Source organism: Sciurus carolinensis, chromosome 10 (genome assembly GCF_902686445.1).
Source record: "Sciurus carolinensis chromosome 10, mSciCar1.2, whole genome shotgun sequence".
Taxonomy (NCBI): domain Eukaryota; kingdom Metazoa; phylum Chordata; class Mammalia; order Rodentia; family Sciuridae; genus Sciurus; species Sciurus carolinensis.
Genome location: NC_062222.1, coordinates 17,573,402 through 17,591,975, shown reverse-complemented (window position 1 = coordinate 17,591,975; position 18,574 = coordinate 17,573,402). Strand labels below are relative to the sequence as shown.

At 40.8% G+C, this 18,574-nt stretch overlaps 1 protein-coding gene across 1 annotated transcript in view; it reads left to right on the top strand.

Moving 5' to 3' along the window:
* Positions 1-2,232: 2,232 nt before the first annotated feature.
* The window catches only part of Mgat4d (MGAT4 family member D), a 43,277-nt gene continuing 26,935 nt past the window's right edge, over positions 2,233-18,574 (top strand). The window contains exons 1-2 of the mRNA XM_047565984.1: positions 2,233-2,326; positions 17,429-17,587. Of these exons, the coding sequence (XP_047421940.1) occupies positions 2,233-2,326; positions 17,429-17,587 (253 nt within the window). The remainder of the gene's footprint in view (positions 2,327-17,428; positions 17,588-18,574) is intronic.

Sequence of the window (18,574 nt, the reverse complement as noted above, 5' to 3'; positions counted from 1 at the left end):
AATTTCAAAAACTAATGATTTATTTAGAAGGGTAGAGGAGTTACATTTTTTGTGTTAGGGTTTGAATCTAGGGACTAATGCATAGTAGGCAAGCACTCTCTGACTCTCTGAGCTTCACCCCAGCCTAAAAGTTCTGAGAAACATTATTTTTATTTTGGTTAAGATGCCCAGCCCGGACTATATTTTTTAGGGTGTTTGTTTGTTTGTTTTGGTAAAATTTCAGTGGAATTCACTCGTGTCAATTTTAATCAAGATACCCCTTCCCCCAATCTCTAGTGAACCAAAGAAGTTTCCAAAACCCTAGAGGACAGGAAAGTCACATGATGAAAGAGGCTGGGACTCTGGATGATCACTTGGAAAGCAGCCAAGAAATTGGAAATAGTTATTAAACATTACTTGTGTCAGGAAAAAAAATCCTCTTTTGAATTAAACTATGGAAATGTAAAAAGCTATCTGTTCCTGGAGCTGGTATTATTTTAACTAATCAGTTGCTAATATATTTTAATTAAAGTTACGAAGCAAATAGTGAATATGAAGAAAATGTATTTATTTGATTTGTGATTTGGATTGAGTTGTTATGAAGATTTAATTCACTTGATGACATGTGGTTTAAAGTAAAATGCCCAAATGAAAAGCTCTAAATGTGTAAGTCAATTTCCTAAGACAACTAACAATTCAGTCCACTTTGAATATTTTTCTCCCTCAACCATGAGTGAAATTAGGATCATTTTGAGGACCCTTCCTCCCGAATACATTAGGTAAGCATCAAAATGAATGGGAGGGACCTATATACTATAGGAAGTCAGAGAAGTCTGCTCTCATCAGGTTTTGATTTATGAAACAGATATAATGTGAGACCTTGAGATAATGAAAAGATTTGGATGGTCAGAAAGAATGGGGGGCACTGTGGGCAGAGGGCAGACATCAAGAGAAGAGGCATAGAAAGAGCGATATGATACACATACGCAGGGTAGGGGGAAGAAAAGAGCCTGGCGGGTTCCAAAGGCATGTAAGTTTCCTGGGAAGTAGTGAAAAAGCATTGAGGGACTGGACAGGGAGAGAGGGGCTACTAAACAGGACTTAGTGCTGACAGTGGTGAACCAGAAAGGTCAACTGACATTGGAGAGGGCAGATACTACAGTGAGACCTGTTGGAATGTCATTGTAATAATCCAAATATTGGGGTTATAACAACAGAAACACAAGTCTGGAAATTTGACATTTCAAAGAAGGACTGTAAAGAGTTTATAAGTGATGGGATGTAATGAAAGCCAGTGAAATTGATCTGGTGCCATTGATAAAATTGAGGAGCTCTGGAAAGATAGCTAGCTTGGTGGGCATGTTTGGACATCTGTAAATTGAAGTGGGACATCCAACGGAGGTGGTGGGAAGACAACTCAAATAGCAATACTGAAGGATAAGGAAGTACTGATTCTGGAGACACCTGTTTGTGCTGAGTAGCTTCCTTCCCCTGCCCTCATCTACTCCAAGCCTCTCTCTACCCTTCTCCATTCCCCATGAGGAAGGTTTGTAGGACCGGGTACACTAAGCTGAAATGCTTGTCTTGTCTTCTGACTCCTGGTAGAGTTTAGCCAAAAGACACAGTCGGAAGGCATGCAGGAGGAAAAAGTTGAAGTACTTCTTCACCTCCCTCTTCTAGGATCTGGCCACTCCCTGCTCAACTCAAGGTCACAGCTCCTGGCCACTAGCACACAGGCTTACAATGGCATTCACAGGCTGGCAGATGTTCACATCATTCTCCCTTCTCCAGGGCCAAGAATCCAGTCCAGCGCTGGTATGAAATAGATCCCTTATAACCACATAGAACCAGCGCATCCCAAATAAGAGAGATCAGAGTGGAGAACTACAAGTACCGCGCTTGGATCAAGGAGCTACTTAGCGTTTCCCAGCTTTGAAAAGAAGTCTGACGAATTACTACGGGGAAATAAGTGAGCACCCACCACGTGCCAGGCACTGGGGGGTTTTCCCATCGTTCGTTGTATTCAACAACCAGCAGCATAGCAAACGGGTTATATTATGTGCTAAACCCGAGGTCAGAGATAAACGTTCAGGAGTTCTGCGGGAAGGAAGTCCTCAAGGGCCAGTGTGCTGGGGTCCCAAGCGGCACTGTGGGCTCACGTGCAGAGGAGGCTCAGAGGCGCGCGTGCAGAGGCCACGCGCTTGGCCTCTGCATCCTGGGGGCTGCCGGCTGCCGACCACCGGGCCAGCAATCATGAGGACCAAGCAAGTGAACTTGCTCATTTCCTTCGTCGCGGTCACGCTCTTCAGCTTCTCCTGCTTCTGCATCTCCAAGCTGACTCAAACTTGTAAGCGGCGGGCAGCTTCTCCAGCCCTGCTTAGCCCCCAGCCGGGCTTCCAGGATCTAGGATTGTGGGAGTGGCCGGGAAGGGGAGTAGGGTAGACGTGGCCACCTGGTGGCATTGGCCTGCTCTCGTTTTAGGATACATGCGTCGTGCTTTGTAGTTGAAGTGCCCCAAGTCCCCGACCTGCTGGCGGGCGGTTGAGCTGTAACGGGCGCACCCGGTCCTCTATGCGGTGACCATGACCCGCCCGCGCGCGCTAACGGACCTGGCGGCGGGACCCGGGCCCGATCGCTGTGTGGGGCTCCGGTCCCTCCAAAGGTACCGGCCGAATCCCGCCTCTGAGGCTGCTGCCCCTCCAATGATACAAGGACCCCGGACCTACGTCCCGCCTTCCCTCCTTTTCTTCCTTCTCCATCATTTTCAGAAGCGTGTGAATGTGTGACTTCAACTCCTCTCAGAAGCCGAAGTCTTTCATGGTCTATGGGGGTGCCGATTTAGCAAGCAAAAATAAACCTTGCCAGGAAACTCAAATTTCAGATAAAGAATGAATTTTGCTAGTATAAAAAATTGCATGGGACATAATTCTAAAAATTTGTTCCTCGCGTGTCTGATATTCAACTCTAACTAGGAGTCTTGTTTGTCAACCGCACTTGTCCGTAGTTGACCTTTAGGGTTCACATTTTTTAAAGTTAAGGCATAAGGACACTTAAATTTTTAAACTTAAGACATAGGAACACTAAATTATTAATCCAGATTTCCAAAATTGTGTTAAGTTGTTTTAGGTTAAATTTTCATCTTTCCAACTGAACACATTTATGATTCGGGTGCACACTAGGTAATCTTAGTAATTAAAGGTTCAAGTTTGGAAAGGGTTCCATATTTGAGTTCTTTAGTGTCATGGTGTATGCAAAATACCCACATACTCTTTTCAAAGATTAGAAATGTATATTAATTTATCTGATTTATAAAATGTCCCCTAATCTTTAGTTAAACCCTTTCCCTCTTCTGCACTTTCTATAAAGAGCATTATTGAAATTCATTTTTATTTTTAGAACAACAATGAGCTCATTTATAATAAAAATAAGCAGTTTCCTGTAATTAGAAAGCAAAAAGTAAACTTATAGTAATTTTGGAAGATAATTTAGAATGATAGTTTCAGAGGATGCTTTAATACAATTAACATTCTTATAATGAAATTGTAAACTTTGAGATACAAATCATTTTGATGTGTTTTCTAGTTATGATCAGAAAAAAGAGGTTTGGTTCCTGAAAGCATTTATATTATTGCCATTCAGATGGTCAAGCTCAGAAAATGAGATACAGTTCCTGGGGGAAAAAACTCACTTTTAAAATGCAGATAAAAGATTTTTCATTTTCTCTGTGTTTCTATGGAATCTACCTCTAAAATAACTAGGAAATCAATCCTATGATGAGAGATGTTCTTATATGAACAAAATAAAACACAGACATCATTTAATATTTGATGTAGTGATTTATATAAAGCACCTGGGATAGTCCCAGTGTTTTACAAAATTTGGTCTGTAGTTGTAATCATTATCAATGAAAATTTGGGGATATTTATTAAAAGATAGCCACAGTCTCATGCTTTACTCCCCCCCTTTTTAAGTTAACTAATTTTTATGGGTAGATAACCACTTTGATTTTCTTTAAGTTCATGGTATTAATAACTCATTTATTTGTTCAACTAATATTTGAACTCTGTGAGGACAGATGTTTTCCCCCTGTTTTGCTGATTACCATGTTCCCAGCATGTGGAAAAATGCACGGTACAGTCAAGAGGTCAAGGGAATAAGGAAAGTGGGAGAAGAATGATGTCATAGGGACCAAGAAAGGACCACGGGTTCCATTCTGTGGAAGACAGAGTGGTAGGAGGGTTTTATGCAGGGGAGTGGCACATGCTCGTATATATTTAAATGACTATTGATGTGGACTACGACAGAATCACAGAATGCTCCAAGAATTTTTGGCTTAAAGTAGGATTCTTCAACCTTAGCACTATTGATATTTTGGGTTGGATAGGGTTTTTTTTTTTTTCTTCTTAGGCAGGGAGGGCTATCCTGTACTTTGTAGAATGTTTAGCAGTATCCCTGGGTTCCCTCCAGTCTATGTCAGTGGAAACACCCCTTCCCCAGTTGTGAAAATCAGTATTTGAGAACCACTGGTTGAAACCATTGGAGAAATGGAGTTGCCATTTACTGAATGGTGAAGGTTGGAGAAGGAACAGTTTGGGGAGATAAAAATCAATACTGCTGCTATGCATGAAATACCTAATAGACCTCAAAGTCAAAGAACTCAAGAGGCAAGTGGATGTGTCAGTCTGAATCAGGACTTGTGATATTAACCTGAAGACTCCATACAGTGCTTAAAGCCATGAGACTGGAAGAGACTACCTAGGGAATAGATGAAAAGTCCCAAGAAATAAGCTTTGGGGAAATTCCAGTAGCTCAAAGTCGAAGAAAAACTAGAAAAATGAGAAAGCAAAGCCAAGAAGGTATTTCCAGGAGAGCACAAGAGTTTAAAAATGCTGAGATGGAGAATTCTCTCTAGTGTAGTAATAAAAAACCATCCCGCCCACAATCCTTAGAAGTCATCTCTCCTGTGCTATTGGTGAATACAGCATCCATTTGATCTCTAGGGTCCCAATTGAAGTTCATCATTACCACCAATGATAATTTAGAAAATTATTTTGCCAGTGCATATCATGGACTTATAGTATTCCATTTCCTGGGAGCAGCCTTTAAGCCCAAGTAGTGCAGATAACCAATCCCAGATTTTCTCCTTTGAGACCTTATTACCTGAGTAATGCAGGCACCCCCAAGAGCCCCTAGTTACCTCTTTGGGAAGAGCAAGCACTTGCCTTCCACTAACGCTGGATTTGGAGCTAGCGTGTTATTGCTGCCGTTGCCACTGCCTGAACATCTGACATTCCAGCAAGGGCTAGCAGATCAGTGGAGGAAACACCAAAAGCAAGCAGAATAACTTCCTTCCTTTTATACACAACTGCCTTCCTTGGCAAAATATAAGAAGAACACCACTGGTAATGGAGTCTGGGACAAATAACAGTTTTCTAATTTTGTTCGCAATGAAGATAATTTAGAAAGACTTATAAGAAGTATCAGTACATACAAGTTTTAGAAAGTCCGGGAACAAGGAAAATTAAACCACATATTATGTAGGGGCATATGTAAATGCGATAAAAATTGTATTCTGAAAAGCACAGAAATGATAAGCAGATACAATTCAGAAGAGTAGTAACATTAAGAGATAGGGTAGGAAAGGAATCCACCATAGACAAAGGCATTTGGGTGATAAGTTAGGTATATATATTTTGCATCATGCTGCAGAAATTCTCTAGGTATTACATCTTTTCTTTTGGATGTATACATTTTTTAAATGGAAAGAATTGAATGGTGAGAATATAGAAGCAAGAATATGGAAATGATGGTCACAGAGTATCTAACTCACTTGGAGAACGTGGGAGCAATCAGAACATCTTTTTGAAAATGTTTTTAAGTGAATGCTAATACTCTTTTATGTGCTTACGTAGTTGTTTATTAAAGTGGTTCAGCTAGTAGGGATAAAAATAAGAACAGCTTTTTCAATTTTTCTAGTAATTCCCTTACCTACTTCACGGTAGAGTTTCCTAGTGATCACGAAGACTCATTCTGTATTTTTAGGATAACTTTTGTTTATTTCAAACAGTCTCACTGGTGCTTGTAAAGACCCTGTCACCTTCTTTTCAAGTCTTCAATGGAATCGTCAATTAATAGTTTCTTCTCTCTTCCTCCTGGATAGACTAGACTATGGCTCTAGGAAGAAAAGGACTGGCAGGAGAAGAAAGTGGTCTGCTCTCAGAGAGTTCCCTCTTCTTTGCTGTATAATGTCCTCAAACTTTAGTGGTTCAAAATTATCATTTTGTTTAACTCTTGTTTTAGGAATTTCGGGATTTCAAGAAGGGCACACTGGGAAGTTGTCCATGATGGGAAGTAGTGTCAGCTGGGACACTCGGGGCTGCCTCTAGTAGATCTGCTAGATCCACTACCAAGAAGTCTCTTGCACACACCAATGTGGCATCTCTCTCCTCCCCGTGAGGTGCCTCATCCTCCAAGGCTTCTCCACATGGCATTGTGGTTATAGCAAGATTGTACTTTTTTTTTTGCCCATAAGGCAACTCCCCTTCAAAATGCAGAAAGTGGAAGCTGTCCAGCCAGGTCAAGACTATATCCCAAATTGGTAGAGCATTACTTCTGCTGTATCTACTAGTCAAAGTAGTCACAGGGTGTACCCAGATTCGGGAAGGAGAGAGATGGTACCTCTTGACCAAAGAGGGAAAAGGTCACCTTGCAGAACACTATCAGATAGGGGAGTTGTAACCATCTTTGGCAAATACAATCTGCTGTACCCCTCCTCCTTTTCTGTGCTTCCCCTATGGAATTGGACTGGGAGGGAATAGGGGAGCCAGAGGTTTCCTTTTGTGATAGCAGTATGGTGGTTTGGATTTCTCTAGAAGATGCTTCTGTCTGGGCAGGCGCCCAGTGCTTATGTATCCAATGCCGATGTCCTTAGTGGGGTGACTTTTGGTTGCTTCTGAGGGCCTGTTGGAGTCTCCCCACTGATTACGGTTCTGGCTGTCCATTTCCTGCTTGGGCCCTTCCTCCTTCCCTCTGCCACAGCCCCTTGCCCCTTAGGCAACCCCTTGTGGTTGTGCTGTAATATTTTCTTAAGCCACAGCATTCTTGCATCTTTGCCACTCCAGGCTACATGCCTGCAGGCCCCTTTCAGAAGACCCCCCTGGGCTTAGCATCCTTTCCCTCTCTCCTGCTCCTCTGCATCTTCTTATAGGTCCAGTGGTTCTGTAATTTCAAATAGAGATGCTCCTGGGCCTCTGTATTATTTCTTGGGGTTTCTCTTCCTTTGGTGGAAGGAAAACACCTGCATCCTCACACAAATGGCAGAGCATATAAATATCACCATGGTATCTGACCTTGTGGGAATATAGCAGCAATATCATTGTTACTGTGCATGGAGCAGAACTGGGCAGGAGAGGAGAAGCGAGGTGCGATTATAAGCTGGCAGGAAACAAGGTCCAAAGGTGGACTATTAAAGACAATCTGAGGAATGTCTGGTGGAATTTCAAATATGGATAGAACAATAATATTTGCCAAGAATCACAAAAAAAGGTAATAGGGAGAAGTGGAGAATTATACTAAATTTTAGTTCTATCAAGAAGTGAAAATGTAAGAAATGGGTTCGACTATAATGTGTCAAGGACTCATGTTGAAATGTGTAATCTAACCACTAAAATAATAGTAAGATAACATACAACTGTATCACTGATTATAATCAATGCTTTGAAAAAAATTAAAATTTTCTGGATGGATATAATTAAAACCCAACTTGATGATGCTTACAAAAAATATACTCCAATTTTAAAACACAGAGTGTTGGTAGAGTAAGGACGAACTATAAATCTGAAAACTCGGAGCCAAAAGAAAGTTGATGTAGCTATATTCATACCAGCAAAGGAGATTCTAAAGCAAAATGTAATTAATGTTTAATAAGCAGAAAAACATCATTAGCAATCAAGAAAATGCTACCATTCCCTGCCATTTTGATTTTTTTTACATTAGGAAATTGGAAATTTGAGGTGGATGTTGAATTTCAGAAATGTACACAAACATTCCTTGGAGTAGTAAACATTCAGTCACTTCTGTTACAAAACATGTGTTACAAAACTTTATATCTTGGCAATTTTCAACTACATAATACTCAGGGTGTCTGTCTTTTGGTGCTCTGTCTTACCCAAGGTGTGCCAACTTCTGTTCTCACAGATCTGTACCTGTGCCATACAGGTTGTTAAATATTTTAGATAACATCCCCACTACTGGATAGATCCTAGGGAAACTCTTGAACATGCTTACTGTATGTGTCCCAGAGTAGTCTTGGTACATGAATAACTTATAACTGTTCATCAACAGTAGGAGACATAAATATGTTGTGGCATATTTGGTTTAGTGAAATATTTTACAGCAGTAAAAATGAATGAACGACAGCTTGACTCAACAATATGGGTTAATCTTAAAAGTATAAAGAGCAAAAGAAGTATGGACAAATACATGCCTTTTATTTTACTTAACAATGTCTAGATCCAGGGTAAGTCAACTTGCAAAAGTGTTAAGACTATAAAGGAAAGCAGTGGATGATGAATACAAAATTTGGGAATGTGCTAATCCAGGACAAGGAGAAGGGGCAAGTGTCCTGGGAAGGACACAGACAGGGTTTCTAAAACCCACCTAGTGGTTGGTTCATAAACATCATTTTATTATTATCCTTTAAGCTGTTCTGTATATTCTTTGTCATAGCTGATGTATTTCACAATACAACCTCATTCATAAAGGAGCCTCTAAGGAGGAATTTAAAGGGTATGTGGTATGATTTGATTCTTGCAAAGATGCGTGAAGGGGAGTAAGACCAAATGTATTTTTCATCTCCTGTTTTAGCCAACTTTTTCACTGCTGTGACTATGATCTGACCAGCAAAATTACAGAGGAGGAAAAGGTTTATTTGAGGGCTCACAGTTTCAGAGGTCTTAGTCCATAGAAGCCCAGCTCCATTCCTCGGGGCTCGAGGTGAGGCAGGACATCATGGTGGAAGAGTGTGGCAGGGGGAAGCAACTGGCATCATCAGGAAGCAGAGAGAGAGAGAGAGAGAGAGAGAGAGTCTTCAGATACAAAATATATACCCTAAAGTCATGCCCCAGTCCCAACCTCGAGCAGTCACACCTGCCACTGCAATTAACCCCACCAGGGATTAATCCTCTGATTGGGTTAAGAGTCTTACCACCCAATCATTTCTCCTCTGAACCTTCTTGCAGTGTCTCACTTGTGAGCTTTTGGGGGACACCTCACATCCAAACCATAACATCTCCTATTGCCTGCCTATGATCCTCTAGATGCTGAATGTCCCCCAAAGGCCGGTGTGTTAAAGGCTTGGTCTCTAGAATGTTGCTCCTTGGGAGTGGTGGGATCTTGAAGAGGTGGGGTCTAGTGGGAGGTCTTTAGGTCCCTGGGGGCATGCCCTGGAAAGAGACTGTGGGACCCAGGCCCCTTCCTCATTCTCTCTTCTGCTTCCTGGCAATCACTCCTGGTGGAGCAGTTTGGCTCCACACATACTCCCTGCCATTGACATGTGGCACTCCCACCAGAGTCTAAAAGCCATTGGTCTGCCTGGCCATGGACTGGAACCTCCACAACTGGGAGCCAAAATATTCTCTTTTTTTCCTCAGGTATTTGTTGAGAGACAGAGAGCTGACTAACAAACTGCCTCAGATACTCTTTCTTTGGAACCACATTGGGTACAAATGATTGCATAAAAAATTTAAAATAATGGTGTGGTGGTACCTGCCTGTAATCCCAGCGGCTCAGGAGGCAGGAGGACCTTGAGTTCAAAGCCAACCTCAGCAACAGTGAGGCACCAATCAACTCAGTGAGACCCTGTCTCTAAATAAAATACAAAATAGGGCCTGGGATGCGGCTCAGTGGTCCAGTGCCCCTAAGTTCAATCCCCAGTACCGCGCCCCCCCCCGCCCCCCCCACAAATTGAAAGTAGCCTGCAATGTTTTACGACCAGGACTTTTGGTTTTCCTTTTATCCCACGAGTGAATGGCTTACTTTCCTCTAGCTGCACACCCCATTTCAGTCTCTGTGCATTTATGTAAGTGCTTCTGTAGTCTGGAATGCCCTTCCTTGCCTTTGCCTTACAAGGCAAAATTCTATGTAGTCTTCAAGTTGTTAAATATTCCCTTTTCTCTGAAACCTTTCTCACCTCCCTTCCCTGCTCCTCAGTTCTGAGAATTCATCGTTCCTGCTTCCCCTTTCCGATGGCATTTAGGGGATAATTCCATTTTAATCATTATTACATTAAATCTCCCCTATTCTTTGCAACCTGATTGTCAGGTGATTTAGAATAGAAACCTAGCTTTACCCATGTTTATTTTCAAGTAACATAGCACAATGAGTGCAAGAAAGAATGCTGGTCTTGCCATGCTTCTCCTTCCTGGAGGTATTCAGTGAATGAGCCAAGTCGGGTGGAGTCAGGTCATGGACCTTGTGCACCAAGACAAGTAGTTTGGATTTTATTCAGTGAGCATTCAGGGAACCACAAACACTCCTTAGCAGTGTTTCCAGAAGACTAATTGTGAATTGGAGGTGAGAGACCAATTAAGAAGCAATTATTAGAGTGCCACTAAAGGCAGTACGCCTGAACTATGTTAATACCAATGATGATAAAGATAAAACAATTAAAGAGGTTTACATTATTGCTCCTCAAATTTTAATGTGCATACCAGTCAACTGGGAATCTTATTAGAATACATGTTCTGATTCAGTAGGTCTGGGGTGAGAGAGCTGAGATCTGCATTGCTAACAAGCTCACCATTTATGCTAGAGATTTGTGCTGTCCAATATGGTAGCCCAGCCAGGTGGATAGAGAGTATTCAGAAAGCAGTCAGTGTGAATGAGGAACTGAATTTTTACTTTACTTTAATTTCAGGTCATTTGAATTTACATTTAATAGCTGAAGTAATGCAAACTATCTCTCCTTCAGTCAAACTTCAATGTTCTGGTGTGACATTTTGCCAATGTTATTGAAATTCAGCATTAAAATTGAGATGTGCTATAAGTGTGATATATAGAAGTTAGACTACTTAGAACAAAAAAGAAATGTAAGACATCCCATTGATTACTTTTGTGTTGTAATGACATTTTTTGGATATAATGGATTAAATAAAATGTTATTTAAATCTACTTTCCCTAATTTCCTTTTACTTTTTAAAATGTGGCTACCAGAAACCTTAAACTTACAGATATGGCTTACATTTTATTTCTGATGGAGAGCAGTACTTTGGTCCTTGCTGAGAGAGACAAAGATCAATGGTACTTAGGATCACACCTGGAACTTTTTTTTTTTTTTTTCCACGAGCAGAAGTCATATTGGCTCATGACCCACAGGAACCAGTATTTGTTTTCACAATTTCACTACAAAGATGCTCAGTTGACGCAAAGCATCTAATTATTGTTTATTGCAAACCATGCAAAGTAGATTTATAACATGTTGTCCTCACTAAATACCCAAGTGAATATGCATGTAGCATGAATATTTTTAAAAAGATTATCAATAGCTTGATTTATCACAGAAGAACATAAGGAAGCAAATCTAAGATTAGAGATTATGTCTTTTAACACTCTATGACTGTTTCTGTAAATACTGTTTCCTCTAGAGAAAACTCTTTCTTTTCATGTTTACCAAATTGATCCTTCAGGGACTGTTCTACATTCTGGAAACCCAGATATATTGCATCACCCATGATATATTAACTCTGCACATATGATACATTTTGCAAAAAGAATATTACCCAGGAAACCCTAATTACAAAGGGTTATACTGGTTACACTATATCCACCAGCATGTTTGTAAGCATCCTCAAATAATATCTACGATATACATAGTCAAGGCTTATTCAGCTAGGTGCAACTCTTTTGATTAGAGCAGGATTCAGTTTAAAAATCACTAAAATCAATTCCTAAACGGACACATCCATTCATTCCTTTTTTTCTTTCTTTCTTTCTTTCTTTTTTTTTTTTTTTTGATACTGGGTATTGAACTTAGAGACATTTTATCACTGAACTAAATCCCTAGTCGCTTTTATTTTTTATTTTGAGACAGGGTCTCCTTGAACTTTCAGTCCTACATTCATTTCATTCATTCATCATGTATTTGTGCTAAGAGCTATAAGCCATTCACTGTTTCAGGCCTTGGGAATTTAGTAGTTAAAAAAAAAAGAGAGAGAGAGAAGAAAACCAATCTTACTGTTATCAAGCTTACATTCTAGAGAGTTCTGGAGGTAGACATGAAACAGTAAATATGTAATAAGAAGTCAGTTAATGACTAGACATCGTATTAGTTAGTTTTTTGCCACTGTGACAAAATACTTGAGAATAACAAAGGAGGAATGGTTTATTTTTGTTTTCAGAGGTTCCATGGCTTGCTGATTACTTTAGTTCCTAAGGCAGGCATCATGGCAGAAGAGTGTGGTGGAAAAAAGATGCTCACCTCATGGTAGCCAGGAAGGGAAGAGAGAGAGAGAGAGAAGACATTTGCCAGGGGTCAATGACAAAATATACCTTCAAAGATGTACTCCCAGTGACGCACTTTTTCCAACTGGGTCCCACCTCTTAAAGCCTCCATTACCTCCCCACAGCGCCACCAGCTGGGAATCAAGCCTTCAACACGTAAGACTTTGGGAAACATTCCAGATCTAAACTATAGCAGTGATTTGAGGTTTTTTTGAAGGATAAGGGGAGAGAAAGGCTGCATGTATGCTCTTGTTCCTACAAGGCAAAGACTGAAAAACTCGCCAGTGGTGACTCCAAATATACAGCTTTATATTTTGCCTTAATTAAAAAATATCCATCTGAAATTTATTGTAATTCAAGTGTGCACTGACCTTTTATTCCATCCAAGTCATTAACTAATTTCTGTGCTTTCTCTACCAGTTGAAGTAGCATTTTAAAAAATATTCTTAGGTCTCTCATAGTTTTTCTTTATATGTTTTGATATATTGACTGTCTAACAAAGACTTGTTCTTTTGTATGACATGAAACATGGTGATTATAGTGAATAGCAATGTTTTGTATGCTTGAAAATTGATGAGTAGATTTTTAAGTATTCTCATCACCCCCACAAAATGGATGTGAGGTCATGCGCATATTAACTAGCCCCATTTAGCCATCCCACAATGCATAACTATTTCAGAACAACATGTTGTTTACCCGGAATATAGTCAATTTTGTTCAATTAAAAAATTTAAAAATTGTTATTTCATTTTCATCATAGATTATACTCTTTTGACATAAAATGAACCATATAATCTACCTTAATGGACTGTTTCCCTTTATCACTGGATCTGAAATGTATATGGTAAAGTGAGAAACAAAAGTAGGTTAAATGCCAGGTTGATATAAAACAAAACATTAAAACATTTACAGTGATTATCTTGGAGAAGTGAGATTACAATTCTTTTTTCCTTTTGTATGCCTTAAACATTTTTTCAACCTCTCTATTGCTTCTCTAATGATATGTCTGAATATTTGAAGAAAGCAACCAAGGTTAGAAGCTTTATTTTGCCCCTTCCTTTCCTCTAGACCGTATCCTAGGTCCTTTTAATAGGTTCTAAGGCAAGTCCAGATGTGTTAAGGTTAACAAGCACACAGGACAATGGTGTTTTGAATGGAATAGCAGGTAGGAGTGGCAATTCTCCTCTCGAACCTCATTGGAGTCTTTGGGTTCCTTTTATCTCGGTGCTGTCCAACTCCAGGGCACTCGTTCATCTGCAGGATCCATCCTGGCATCCAACCCCCCGGCCGAGAATCCCACTGCTGTGGAATGGAAGGACAGCCTTGCGGGTGACTGTGCATGTCTCCTGGATGCTTAAGTAGGCAGGAGTATTCCCAAATCCTGTCTTAACTGCAGAAAATGCCTGGGAAGGAATGAAGGCAACAGAAGGGTGAAGAGAGATGAGAGCCGTGTGCGAATGAATTAACCCTACTGCCACCTCTTTTCCTCTCTGGTTATCTTTTCTGAGATCCTCAAGACCTTCTATTGAATCTCTGTGCCCTGGACTTTCCTGGGAGCCTCTGCTTTGTCTTGCCCCATCTCCCAGCCTCATCTCCAGTGGAGGCCAGAACCAGTGAACAGCTCCCAGGGAGAAGAATCACCAATAATCCCCAGTTCTGTAACTACTCATTTCTATAACTACTGATGATCAGGTTAATAACAATACAAATGAAGCTTTTGAGCTCTTCCTATTTCAATCTAATACTTTAGGATTTTTATTTCTACCTTCTTTTATTTTCTGGTGTTTGCTACTTTCATCTAGAATTATAATGAAAATGTTTTATTTCCACAATCCCAGAGTCCTGGGGACTTGAACCCACGTCTCCAGCATGAGAGGGAGGCACTCTACGAGATGGGCTATATGGCCTGCACTTAAAGAAAACGTTTTACATATATTTTCATCATGCATAGTCTTATTTTAAAAATTCTGTTGCTTTCTCTTTCATCTTGTTGTCATTTTATAAAAATCATTTATATTTAAATCACTATATCTGGTGAATTTAAATGTACCTCTAATACTTTTAGACCTCGATTTCCTCATTTAATTTCTGTATCTCCAATTACTTGGAAAACATTTTTTTAGTACATTTTGTTAAAGAACGGTACATGTAAATTACCTTTACATTTATGAGAGGGTTTTGGGGTATTTTTTTAGTATATAAATAATAATATATCTGTGTATAAAATTACTGGATCACAGTAATTTTTCCTTCCAGCTGCTTGTCCATCTAGCCTGTGGGTTTTCCATGCTACCCTCAGTCTTGCAAAGTCACAGTAAATCATTCCAGATGGTGGTGATATAGACAGCTTATTAAAGATGCTGGAAACCTACTTGTTTCCATTCGATTTCTCAGGAACACCTTCCCTGCTTCATCTCTACTTCCCTCCAGCATCTACTCTAACACACACACACACACACACACACACACACACACACACACACACTATTGAACCTTTGCATGTGGCCCTGACTTCTTTGGGCTACCTCTTATCTCCTGGGTCATGGCAAACACCACAAGTTGTCTATTCAGTTTACAACCCCAGTCTCCAGTTTCCCTTCAGAACTGTGATTATTTGGGAGAGGATTGAACTAGATAAAATTCACCTAACTTCCCAGACTCTGTTTAATTCCATTGGGAGTTCCATGTGGATCAGATCTCTCCCTTCCAGCCTGTCATCATGGGGCAAGAGGACGTGCCAGAGACCTTAGGTTCAGCAGAGGACGCTCACCCCAGTCTGCCTCAGGGGGGAGAATAAACTGCAGAGTTCTCTGTGTCCCTGAAGATACACTTCCCTCTTTCTTTCCCACACTCAGCCTCATCACTGTGTCTTCCTCAGGCCTTCCATGGTGATCTTTCTCCCAGTCTCTGCTTTTCTGTACTCTAATCCCCAGGTGCTGTGTGGGTAGCCCCTCCACCTTCTATTTCTCTCTCTCAACTCTTCCTATTGCTCAAGGCCTTTGTGCTTTCTAGGATTCATGGTCAGGCACGCTAACTGTCTGTCTCTAACCCTCTTCTCTGAAGTTCCCCGCACCATCTTGCTCTCACTGACACTTGGACCGTCCCTGGGGAGCCAACTTCCCTAGTGGCCTATGTCAAGTGGTGGCTGTTTTCTCTGCCACGCCGCTTGTACTGAAAGCTGGGGAAATGCCCTCTGTCCTTCGCATTGCTGTTTCCAAATCTTCCTCCCACCCTTCGTCCCCAGATGCCCCAGTATTTACTCGGATGATATCAAATGGCACCTTCTCTCCCTGTGTGATTCAGAATCATGGGTCTCTCTCCCTCATTCCTTAAGGCCTTTAACTGTGCTGCTAGCAATAATGATTTTCTTCCATAATGTCCACTTCAAACATCCCGATCTCTGACCACCACCTCCAAATTTCCAGGTTGCGCTCTTTAGTACCCTGATGTCAACCATCCTTTGACACACCAGGGAACAGTCTACTCATTAGCCTAAACTTTTCACATCCCTCAGCCCCACTCTGTTCTTACTTGCCCAGCCTAAACACAGACAATTGTCATAGTTCCCTGGCACATACCCTCAAGAGAGTACCTTGCTTCTCTCTTACACGTGTTTGGCTAAATCATACTCCTGCTGAATCTAGTTCCTCTTTGACGCTGAATATCTACCCCAATGACTGACTATAATTGGAGTAAAACAAACATTACAATGACTCCCTTTCAAATTCGTGACACTAACTTCAAGTTAATGCTTCTTCGATATTGTATGATGAACCCCTGTCCTGTCCAACCTCCTCCTTTTCTAGAGGATTATGTCCAACCTCCTCCTTTTCTAGAGGATTATTTTGTCTTCTTTTCCTTCGAGTTTCCAGTGTCTCCTCCCTACCTTCACTAAGCCTGTCACTATGCTTCCTGTTTCGCTGAGAATAAAGGTGATAAGAAGAGAGCTTCCCAAGGGAAAGCCCACCTTCCAGGTGAAGTGCCGTTTCACCTGTGCTCTGTCCTGTTGTGACAGCTTCAACTGTCCCTGCCCCTGGCAAAAGCCAGCCCCTCCACTTGGATACTAGGTTCCATCCCCTCTTGTCTGCTTTCCCGTGTCTTATAAAATGGTCCCCCCTTCTAGGATCACATCCATCAGCGTACAACACCGCTATTTTCCATCATCTTAAAAAAAAAAAATGAACAACTCTCTTGACCCCAACCCTCTCTAGTTTCTACCCCACTTTTCTACTCCTTCATATAGCAAAGCTCCTAGAAAGAGCTTTGTCCAAACTTCCTGTTCTAAGTCTTCTACTCCTGTCATCTACTGAACCCTCTCCAAATCGGCTTTCACCCACATCACATCACGGAAGTCACCAAGTCACCGTTGTCCATTCAATGTATCCAACAGTTGATCTCCCTCATGCACTTGACTTTCCTCCTTGGTTTCAGGACTCTATATACTCCTAGAGCACCTCCTCCCTCACCAGCAAACCCATCTCAGCCTCCTGAACTGGCTTCTATGCCTGCCGATGTTGACTGTCCCCAGGCCAGGTCTGTGTGCGTGGTCCTGGTCATTTCTTTAGATAAATTCTTAAATGTAATTTTCTACTTTAGATGTGGGTTTTTCACATCTAAATGCAAATCTAATACATGTACAATATGGAAAATTTGGAAGTCATTGGAAAAGTACAAAGAAATAAGGCCAAAATAATCTTTGAGAATTCCATTAGCACCTATTGTTAACATTTTGTTCTTCCTTTTCTGTCTTCTCTATATGTTCATATCTATTCCATATGTTATGCTGTATAAATTTGTATATGTATACATATAATATATACATACCATTCTCCTGTTATGTATATATATAGAGAGATAGATGCTTATATTTTACATATGTTTTGCTAATACAATAAATCGTATGATAAAATTGCTACGTGTATAAATATATGCACATATGTTTTCTTTGCAGACAATCAATTAATTAGTTGTAGAAGCCATGTTTTGGAGTTTAGGGAAAACATGCTGCATTTAAAAAACAAAACTGAACACAACCGTCTAGAGCTGCTGAGAGCCTTGAATCAGATGAAGTATGAAATTACGCTGAAAGAGAATGTTTCCAGAAGCTTAGGTTTGTGTTACTTTTGTGTTTGTGTATGGTGGTTGGTTTTGGTTTTGGAGATTTAGATCTGAAGCCTTCTGATTTTAGGGCATTTTGCCTTGGTTAAACACAACCAGCTGGTACCCATTCTTTTACAGTGAGATATGCAGAAATCAGGTAAGAGACATCGCTGAATTGCTCCCTCATCTCTACCTGGACAGTGTTCTTCCTGTTTCCTGTCTCTGTGAACTGCACCACCCTTGATCCACCCGACAGATGCATCCAGAGACCTGGGCATCGCCTGTGAGTCCGCTGGCTCCCTCTTGCATGACTCCAATCAGGCAGCACACAATTCTCTTGATTCATCATCCTGGGCATCTCAAAAGTGTGCCTGGGTTTTCTATCGCCCTCTCCACTACACTGGTCAGACTGCTTCATGCCTCATCTGAATCACCCATACTCCTGATTTTTCTCTCTTCTTGTTCTTACCTATTTATATTCACTCTAACCAAAGTGCAGGCAACACCTTCAGTGGCTCCCCATTTCCCCAGGATAAAAACCCCTCCCTTGTGCTTCCCCTGGACAGTCAAACCTTCCTCCCACTCTTAGCCTTGGCATCTACTGATCAGTTTTCTGTTCCTACAGTACTGCCTTTTCCAAGATGCCATAAAAACAAACTCACACTGTGTGTAATCCTTTGAAACTTGTTTCTTTCAATTAGCATATATACATTCAATTGTTTTGAGACCAATCATTTGTTCTTTTTTGACTGCTGGGTAGCATTCCATTGTATGTATTTCCAATGGAAATGGTTTGTTTATCCTTTCACCAATTGAGGGAAATTTGGGTTATATTCAGTTTTCAGCTATTACAAATAAATGTCGCTATAAGGATTCACATACAGGTTTTTTGTATGAAGATAAGTTTTTATTTTTTTAGGATTACTACCTAGAAGTCGGGCTGATGGGTCATCTGGCACACACATGCTTTACTTTGTAAGAAACGGCCAGACTTGGC